Source organism: Elephantulus edwardii, unplaced genomic scaffold, assembly GCF_000299155.1.
Source record: "Elephantulus edwardii isolate Elephantulus edwardi_28Jun2011 unplaced genomic scaffold, EleEdw1.0 scaffold00236, whole genome shotgun sequence".
Lineage (NCBI taxonomy): Eukaryota > Metazoa > Chordata > Mammalia > Macroscelidea > Macroscelididae > Elephantulus > Elephantulus edwardii.
In genome coordinates, this window is record NW_006399986.1 from 2,033,795 (window position 1) to 2,044,059 (window position 10,265).

Genomic DNA, 10,265 nt, shown 5'->3' on the forward strand with positions numbered 1-10,265 from the left:
ATTAATTTTTTAAAAAAATTTTTATTTTATTATTTTTGTGTGAGTGTACCGTCAAATCAGATCTGACTGGTACAGGAGGAGATTGTCCCTCCTTCCCTGGCAGAACATCTGGTGGATTCGAACCGTGTGCCTCTGGGATTATAGTTACAGCTCCTTGCCACTAGGCCACCAGAGCTTCCCAATATTATTAATTTTAATGAAAATTTAGCGAGACTTTGGATATCCATTCAGAAGATGTTTTCTAATTAATTAGGTGCTGCTCCTTTCAGATTTATTGCAGAGCCAGGAATATTATCCAGATGAACATGCTCTGTTCAACTGTGAACTCTAAAAAACCCAGTGGTTGAACTTCTTAAGTTATTCAATGTAAAGATTGATGGAGACTTGGTTTGTGTGTATTTATGGCTTATTCTAGGAAACTGTTACATTTGAGGATGTGAGCGTGGACTTCACAGAGGCAGAATGGAAGACCCTGAGCTCTGAACAGAAGAACCTGTACAAAGACGTGATGCTGGAGATGTATGGGAATCTTCTGTCGTTGGGTAAGCATATGCTACTTTCTCCTCCTTGACCTCCTCCTATATGTCAGAAGAGTCCTGGGGAGCCACTGTGTAAACCCTGGTCTGCTTACAAAGCAGGACATTTGAACCTCTCTGCAGTCCACAGTGGAAGTTGCAGTCACTTCTGAAAAGATTTACAGCCTTGGCGTTCATATTTGGCAATTGTGTTCTGCTATATAGTTTTGCTAGCAGATTGACTTGACTAGCTCTTTTTTCCCCCCTTATGCCAAAGTTCTTATGTGGTATAAACTGTCTACACTTAAGAATCTTAGTTAGCATAATTGGCCTGGTAGCAACCAATTCAGTGCAGCTTCTCAACCGGCACAGTCTTAACGGAGTTGAGAGAGTAGGCCTGCACTGAATAGGGGAGTCTTTGATGACGGGCTTTGTGGTCGTGACCCTTACTTGCAGTCCGAATTTCCTGGTCTGAGGTTGTATTGTTTTTCTTCCTCATACGCCCCTTTACTGTCAGTGCCATGTGAGAATAGTGTAGTCATGACTCATGAGTGCACAGAGAATCAGACTTGCCATGGAGAGGAGGGTGGCGTGAAAGCTGGCACATAGGAGAGGGGTGGAGGCCTCATGGACCTCAGCTTGATAGGAATCAGCTTTAGGCTGATGCTGACCGGCTTCTCCCTGAAGTTGGGTAAGTTTAGATATGACTATTGTTCCCTTTCACACGTCAACACGGACTTCTTTCATTTGCCTATCTGCCAGGAGTGTATTTATGTCTCTCACTCCCTGTTGATAATTAGAAAAGTGACAAAAGATGTTTTCACAGACCTTGCACACTGGTATTGCCTTGTACTCTCTAAATGTTTGGGTTGTTGTTGTTGTTGTGTGCCATCAAGCCGATTCAGGGCTGACCCTCCAGCAGGTTTTCTGAGGTAGTAAATTGCACAGTAGGTGATTGCCCATCCTTCTCCAGTGAAGCAGCTCATGGATCCAAACCGTGTACCCTTGGGATTGCATTGCAGTCTATCACCACCAGAACTTCCTAATGTTATGGGTTGATTCATCCAGTACATCTATAACTTAAATTGTTTTCTAGAAGGAAAAGCTATTAGGTGTTCTTTTCAGAGAAGAAGCAGTGTCTGAGACTTGTTAGCAAGATTCCTTGTCTGTGGATGTACTGGAGAGATTTCCTTTCTTTTTTTTTTTGGTGTAAATGACCTGGATTGTAATATACAGTCACGATTGTTGAGTTTGTTCCTACTCATTCCTACTCTATAGGACTCTGTAACAGCTCCATAGAGATTGGAAGGCTATGCATAGTAATGCAGCCCAACAGACACATATTTCTTCTAGTACAGCGCAGGAGGGGATGACCCTCTATGAGGTGGACTGATTCAGTGACTGGGGTAATCGGGATGGGTGTGTCAGAGGCAATGAGATTGGCACAGGATAGAGCAGGGTTTAGGGCTGTTGTACATAGGGTCGCTATGAGTCGCAAACGACTCGACAGCACATAACAACAACAACAACCAGGATGATAGATTTCACATCCCTAATCTTTTCATTGAGAGCTGAATGCTTTATCTTCTGGGTTGTAATATAAAGAGTAGCTTATAAAACTGGACTGAAAATAAATTACTGATTGGAAACAACTTGTGCTTTCTAAATCGTCCCAGATGTGACAGTAAGATTGTTTTACTTGTTTTCAGTTTGATATTGACTTATTGGAACCTCTTATGTACAGAGTAGAAATGCTCCATTAGATAATGAAGATAGTGCCCTTTTGGAAGTAGATCTTCAGATCTGTCTTGTAAACTGTCAGCTTTTTGGATAGAAGTAATGTACGGAATTGTGCCACTCGGGAACTCCAAAGTTGAGAATTTCCTTGTCATAGAGAAGGAATACTTTCTCAGCATATCCGTGTCCAGCTACTCTAATGGAAAACTTTCTCTCTTCAGCAGAACCAAAGACAAAGATCTACTCCTGTTCCTCTTGCCTTGTGGCTTTCTGCTGTCAGCAGTTCCTCAGCCAACATGTGCTCCAGGTCTTCCCAGGTTTATGTGCGGAACATCTTCTGCGTCCAGCGGAGTTCAACCTCAAACCACAGAAGTGTCAAGAGGAGCAGGATTCGGCTGGGCGTTTCTGGAGAGAAAACACAGAAGCTCAAGAGAAAGAAGTGTCTGAATTTCGTGGAAGAACAGTGGAGACACAGACTTCAAAGACATTTTCTAGCCTACCTGGAAGACAGTCAGCAAGTTCCGGAGAAGATGACACAGCTACAGGCCTAGACCTTAAGATGGCACAAAGAGTGCACTGTATGGGAAAAGCGCAAAGGTGGGAGGAAGCAGAAACATCCGAACTTAGTGCAGTTCCATATACAGAGGATGTCCCTGACTCTGTTTTGAAATTATACTTTAGTACACACAAAGGGCCCCTCTTCCAAGAGAGGCACTTTGTTTGCAAGGAGGGTTTGGAAAGCTTTGCCCAGAAGTCACAACATATTAATCAGCAGAGGACACACTCAGGGGAGAGGCCTTATGTTTGCAGTGAGTGTTGGCAAAGCTTTACCAGGAAGCCATATCTCATCACTCACCAAAGGACACACACAGGCGAGAGGCCTTTTGTTTGCAGTGAGTGTGGGCAAAGTTTTACCAGGAAGTCCTATCTTGTCAGTCACCAGATGATACACTCAGGGGAGAAGCCTTATGTTTGCAAGGAGTGTGGGCATAGCTTTATTCAGAAGTCAAATCTCGTCACACATCAGAGGACACACTTAGGGGAGAAGCCTTACATTTGCAAGGTATGTGGGCAAGCCTTTAAGGTGAAGCCGTATCTCATTGCACATGAGAGGACACATTCAGGGGAGAGGCCTTATGGCTGTATTGAGTGTGGGCAGAGCTTTATCAGAAAGTCGTATCTCATCAGTCACCAGAGGATACACTCAGGAGAGAAGCCTTATGTTTGCAAGGAGTGTGGACAGACTTTTAGCCAAAGGTCAACTCTCATCACACATCATAAGACTCACTCATGGGAAAAGCCTTATGTTTGCAAAGAGTGTGGGCAGGCCTTTAAGGTGAAGCCATCTCTCATCACCCACCAGAGAACACACTCGGGGGAAAAGCCTTATGTTTGCAAGGATTGTGGGCAAGCCTTTACTCAGAAGTCAACCCTCGTCATACACCAGAGGACACACTCAGGCGAGAAGCCTTATGTTTGCAAAGAGTGTGGGCATACCTTTATTCAGAAGTCAAATCTCATCTCACACCAGAGGACACACTCAGGTGAGAAGCCTTATGTTTGCAAGGAGTGTGGGCAAAGCTTTTCCAGGAGTTCACATCTCATTGGTCACCAGAGGGTACACTCGGGGGAGAAGCCTTATGTGTGCAAGGAGTGTGGGCAAGCATTTAGCCACAGGTCAACTCTCATCACACATCAGAGAAGACATTCAGGGGAGAAGCCCTTCGTTTGCAAGGAGTGTGGGCAAGCCTTTTCCCGGAAGGCACATCTCATCGCACACCAGAGGATACACTCAGGGGAGAAGCCTTACGTTTGCAAGGAGTGTGGGCGAGGCTTTTCCCAGAAGTCAGCTCTCATCATACATCTTAGGAGGCACACAGGGGAGAAACCTTATGCTTGCAAAGAGTGTGGACAAAGCTTTATCACAAAGTCACATCTCGTCGCACACCAGAGGATACATTAAAGGGAGAATCCTTCTGTTTACAGTGACTGTGTTCATGGCTTTATTCAGAAGTCGTATCCCATTCAGACACCAGAGAGGACGCCTGTTGTTGCTGTTGTGGGGTCCTCTCAAGCTGGAACCAACCTTAGCTGACCCTTCAGTGAGTTTTAGAGTAAGTAACCTGCATGGGAAGAGATTGCCCATCTTTCTTCTGTGGAACAGTATGTTTGAAGCGTGTACTTTATTGGGTTGACAGCATAATTCCTTTCCACTAAAGCAACAGAGCTCTCTCCAGGTGACTCCTGGGTTTGAAAATCTTTCGCGGACCTTGTGTGTATGATGAAAGCTACTCCAAAAAATAATAAGTTTTCTTTCAGTATTCTAGTTATAAATCCCGCATGATTTTTGAGTGTTTTTCACATGTTGTAAATTGTCTGTTCACTCTCTCAGTAGTGCTCTAGAATCACAGGCCCTTTTAATTTATTAAAGTTTATTATATATATGTCTTTTGTTATTTATTGGTATCATTTCCAAGAATTCAATGTCTAAGTAATGTCCCAGAGATTGGACCCTACTTAGACCTACCATCATTTCCAGTTTTGGGAGGGACCAGATAATATAACTTTTCCATTACTTTTGATGGCCTGTCTTGACCGTACCTTTACATCCTCTGGCATTTCTCTGAGGGAGCAGGTACTTGTATTGTTCTTGGGTTTTCTCAACATTCTAGCTTGCAGATATCTTACCACTAAACATAGTGGCTCTTTTAGTACATCCATGCTAGGTCCAGTCAGCATAATAACATCAATATAATGGACTGCTATGTACAACTTCGGACATGTTGTAAGGAGAGACCGGTCCTTGGAGAAGGACATCATGCTTGGGAGGGTGGAGGGACAGCGCAGGAGGGGAAGGCCCTCTATGAGGTGGATTGATTCAGTGACGGGGGTAATCGGGATGGGAGTGTCGGGGACAGTGCGATTGGCACAGGACAGAGCGGAGTTTAGGGCTATTGTACAGGGTCGCTATGAGTCACAAGCGACTCGATGGCACATAACAACAACAACAACAAGACATTTTGTGTGAGGGAGAGGGCATCTCAGTTCTTTTTTTTTTCTTAATTATTAGTGTGTGTGTGTGTGTGTGTGTGTGTGTGTATGTGTACTGTCAAATAAGATCTGACTGGTACAGGAGGAGATTGTCCCGCCTTTCCCGTCAGAGCATCTGGTGGATTTGAACCGTGCAACTCTGGGATTGCAGCGCAGCTTCTTGCCACTAAGGCACCAGAGCTACCTGGAATCTCAGTTCTTGCAGACTAAATTCTGACCTACTGCTGGAAATAGATGCCTTCTCAGGTATTTTTGACTTTTAAACAGAAAGCATTATTTCCGATAGTCCTTTGTAATTACACTGCTCCAGAAGGCTTTGACTAAGCCATTAGTTGCACAGTACATGCCAGGAAATATTTTCATTTTGCTTAAGCCGTGGAAGCACAAATAGAACAGCAGCTACGATTCCATCACCATTTAGTTGCTTTTTTCTTTCTTTTTTTAAAAATTGTGTGTGTGTGTGTGTACCGTCAAATCAGATCTGACTGGTGCAGGAGGAGATTTCCCCTCCTCCGGCAGAGCATCTGGTGGATTCGAACCGTGTTTTTCTGGGCCTGTAGTGCAGCTTCTTGCCACCAGGCCGCCAGAGCTCTCCATTTAGTTGCTTTTGTAATTCTCCTTAGTTTCATCTGTTTTCAGAGGATGCATTTGAGGGAAGGTGGTGTGGGAATAACCTCTACATGCTTGAGATGTGTGATGGTGACCCTAATCAAGGCTCATAATTTCATAATTCAGTGTTACATTTTTTTTAAAAGGGGCCTTCTTTCACTTACTTAATTGTTTCAGAATCAAGGAAGAAATTTTATGTAGCATTCACAGACATTGTGTGAAATGGTTCTGTTAGATGGTGTGTCATTTGTTGTTTGTTTTTGAAACATAAAATAGAGTGAAATAGTAAAGAAAGATTGATTAGAAAGTTCTACCCCCAAAGGGAGGGACCACCCACCTTGAAATAAAGAGGAGAGAGGCCAATTCAGTATTGGTTTTGATATAATGTATCATCTCCTAGGTAGAGGCAGTTCTAACAACTTGTAGCAGCTTCTTGGAGTCCTCTTTTAGGGGACCCTGTGGGTCCTCTATTCAGTGCTTTATGTGTTTGTACACTGACTCAAATGTGGGAATATATTGACGAGAGATAGCTGTTCTCACAGTTCAAGTTGGAGTGCCATTCATCTGATGACAAATTCCTTCTATTTTTATTTTTTTTATTTTGTGTGTGTACCATCAAATAGGGTCTGACTGGTACAGGAGGAGATTGTCCCTCCTTCCCCAGAAGAGCATCTGGTGGATTTGAACTGTGCACCTCTTGGATTGCAGTACAGCTTCTTGCCACTACGCCGCCAGAGCTGCCTAAATTCCTTCTCTCTTATGTTGTGTTTATGTTCCATCAGTGAATACTCACGGCCACCCTGAAACAACAGATGAGAAACTCAACCTGTCCACACCGTCCTCATGGTCTCTTATGTACTTGAGCTCATTGTTGTGGTCGCTTTCTACACCCATCTTGTTTAAGGTCTTTCTAACACCTACCTTTTCCTGCACGATGCCTTTTTTTCATGGGCTGGCCCTTCCTAAACACATGTCCAAAGACTAAGTTGAAGTTTCACCGTCCTTGCCTCTAAGAGCACCCTGCTTGTGTGTCCAGTATTTGTAGATTTCCCATTAGTGTCAATCCCAGGGACACCATGAATAAGTAATAAAAATTACACTATGCTCTAAGTCCATACCGTCTTAATTGAAAAGTTCTTTGACTCTTTTGATTATGAGAACTACGCCACTTTTTCAGTGTTTGTTCAATGCAGCCGTTACGGGGTCCAGCAAATCCCTTTAATTGTTGTTGTTATGTGCCGTCGAGTCGCTTGCGACTCATAGCGACCCTATGTACAACAGCCCTAAACTCTGCCCTGTCCTGTGCCAATCGCACTCTCTGACACTCCCATCCCGATTATCCCAGTCGCTGAATCAATCCATCTCATAGAGGACCTTCCCCTCCTGTGCTGTCCCTCCACCCTCCCAAGCATGATGTCCTTCTCTAAGGACCGGTCTCTCCTCACAACATGTCCAAAGTATGTTAGACGGAGCCTCAGAATCCTTGCCTCCAAGGAGCCACCTGGTTTAACCCTTTCCAGGACAAATCTGCTTGTTTTCCTAGAAGTCCATGGTATTCTCAATACTCTTCTCCAGCACCACAGCTCAAAGGCATCAATTCTTCTATCCTCCTTGGTCATTGTCCCACTCTCTGATGCATAACAAGTGATTGTGAAAACCATGGCCTGTATCAAATGCACCTTAGTCTCCACGGAGACACCATTGCTCTTCAGTACTCTGGAGAGGTCCCTAACAGCAGACTTTCCCATGGCAATGTGCCTTTTAATTTCCTGGCTACTGGTGCCAAGCCTGTTGACTGTGGAGCCAAGCAAACTAAAGCTGTGTACAATCTCAATCTCTTCACCATCCATCCTGATGCTGCCAATTGGTCCAGTGGTGAGAATCTTTGTCTTCTTGACATTGAGCTTCAGTCCATATTGGAGGCTGCAGTCCTTGACCCTCTGCAGCAGGCACTTCAGGTCCTCTTCGGTTTCAGCAAGCAGGGTTGTGTCATCTGCATAACACAGATTGTTGATAAATCATCCCCCAATCTTGACCCCACATTTCTCCTCATAGAGCCCAGCCTCCTGGATAATCTGTTCTGCATATAGGTTGAAAAGGTATGGAGACAGGATGCATCCCTGGCATACACCCTTCCCAATTTTGAACCATGCAGTGTTCCTTGCTCTGTTCTGATGACTGCCTCCTGGTCCAAGTATAGTTTTCGCATTAGAACGGTCAAGTGTTCTGGGATTCCCACTCTTCTCAGAGTCAGCCACAGTTTGTTATGATCCACACAGTCAAATGCCTTGGCATAGTCAATGAAACACAGATAGACATTGCTCTGGTATTCTCTGCTTTCAGCCAAGATCCATTTAATATCAGCTACAATATCCCTAGTACCATGACCCCTTCTAAACCCAGCCTGGACTTCTGGTAGTTCTCTGCTGATGTGCTGTTCCAGTCGTTTTTTGATGATCTTCAGTAAAATCTTACTTTTGAGGCCCTGAACACTAATGAGCAAAGACCAGATGAGTTGTAGGAGGATATCAAGGGTATCATCCAGGAAGAGTGCAAACGGTCATTGCAAACACAGAAGAGGAAATGAAGACCAAAATGGATATCAGAAGAGACTCTGAAACTTGCACTGCAGCGCAGAGAAGCCAAAGCACAAGGAAGAATTCAAGATACTAAGGAGTTGAATAGAAGATTTCAAAAGGCAGCACGGGATGACAAAGCAAAACATTACAATGAAATGTGCATGGAGTTGGAGTCAGAAAATCAAAAGGGCCGAACTCGCTCAGCATATCTTAAGCTCAAGGAACTGAAGAACAAATTCAAACCTCGAGTTGCTATAATCAAGGATGCTTTCAGCAGAATGTTAAATGATCCAGGAAGTATTAAAAGAAGATGGAAAGAATATACTGAGTCACTGTATCGAAAGGAATTGGAAGACACAGAAGAATTTAATGAAACAACATATGAGCAAGAGCCTATGATGATGAAGAAGTTCAGGCTGCTTTGAAGGAAATGGCAAAAAATAAGGCTCCAGTAATAGATGCTATACCAATTGACATATTTAAGCTAATAGATGCTGCCCTGGACGTGCTCACCAAGTTGTGCCAAGAAATCTGGAGAACAACCACTTGGCTGACTGACTGGAAGAGATCTATATTTGTTCCTATCCCAAAGAAAGGTGACCCAACAGAGTGTGGAAACTATAGAACAATGTCACTGATTTCACATGCAAGCAAGATTTTACTGAAGATCCCCTTTTAATTAGGAGTCTTAAATTAATTAGGGAGCTCTGGTGGCTAAGGGCTAAGGAACTGCTCTGCCTGCCCAAAGGTTCACGGTTTGAATCCACCATCAGCTCTGCAGGGGAACGATGGCAGTTTCTTCTCATGTTATGTACTGCCTCTGAAACCTGGTGGAGAGTCAGCTGTGGGTCAGTTCCAACTCAGTGGTACACACCAACAACAAACCCATTAGGGCAGTCCCACTGTAATGTCTGGCTTACGTAATATGACAGTGACCACGCTATCTAAGGATGTGAAACTCCTTTTACAAATCTCTTCCTCATTGTATCTTAAGTGATGCGTTCTGAGAAGGCGAGTCTTTGTTTTAGCATCACAAGCCTCTATGAGAGTTTCCATTATGAAGTGGCCACTATTAGTGTAGCCTCATCACCTATGCTTTATTGAAACAACCAAATAGATGATTCATTCCTCTGTTAACTTTTCTCGCTGAAACATTTAATGCAGAATATATACTTACGGGGCCAAAATCAAGAACTTCAGCTGGATCCAATTTTGATTCTTTGAACTTAGATTCCACACTCTTATTAGCCACCCACATACATGTCCTCAATTTATACCTATTAGAACAATGAAGCAGTTCTTCTACAATATAGCGTGTCTCTTCTTAGGTCACAATTTGTCGTTTACCTTGTGGGGCTTGCTGGAACTTAACTCTGGTTCTGACTCTAGAAGCAAAAAATTGATGGCGGGGACAGTGCTTGGCTCTGAAGCCAGCAGTGCATTCAAAGGGGGCCTCGTCCCACACCCAGGGAAGTGCAGGCAGTTGTTCTCAGGAGTTGTTTACCCTCGCTTCCGTGAAAACCAAAATTCTGAAAAATAACCCACACTTTAACACGTTGTTGTTGTTGTTGTTATGTGCCTTCGAGTCGCTTGCGACTCATAGCGACCCTATGTACAACAGCCCTAAACTCCGCTCTGTTCTGTGCCAATCGCACTGTCTCCAACACTCCCATCCCAATTATCCCAGTCACTGAATCAATCCACCTCAAAGAGGGCCTTCCTCTCCTGCGCTGTCCCTCCACCCTCCCAAGCATGATGTCCCTCTCTAAGGACC

The 10,265-nt window shown here is 44.0% G+C and overlaps 1 protein-coding gene and 1 pseudogene across 1 annotated transcript; one reads left to right on the forward strand and one right to left on the reverse strand.

The window, feature by feature from the left end:
• The window catches only part of LOC102858720, a 3,473-nt pseudogene extending 2,459 nt beyond the window's left edge, over nt 1–1,014 (reverse strand).
• Nucleotides 1,015–2,548: 1,534 nt separating this feature from the next.
• LOC102859119 (histone-lysine N-methyltransferase PRDM9-like) lies at nt 2,549–4,215 on the forward strand. The gene is made up of 3 exons (XM_006898706.1): nt 2,549–2,715; nt 3,063–3,315; nt 3,484–4,215. Exons 1-3 carry the CDS (start codon nt 2,549–2,551, stop codon nt 4,213–4,215), a joined length of 1,152 nt encoding a protein of 383 aa, XP_006898768.1.
• Nucleotides 4,216–10,265: the final 6,050 nt, after the last annotated feature.

Bases quoted from the DNA above. Each gene is read 5' to 3' on its own strand.
- LOC102859119 (XM_006898706.1), top strand. From the start codon at position 2,549: ATGTGCTCCAGGTCTTCCCAGGTTTATGTGCGGAACATCTTCTGCGTC. The intron at 2,716-3,062 runs GTGGAGACACAG...TTATGTTTGCAG, and splicing joins CTGAATTTCGTGGAAGAACA to TGAGTGTTGGCAAAGCTTTA. The intron at 3,316-3,483 runs GTATGTGGGCAA...TATGTTTGCAAG, and splicing joins AGAAGCCTTACATTTGCAAG to GAGTGTGGACAGACTTTTAG.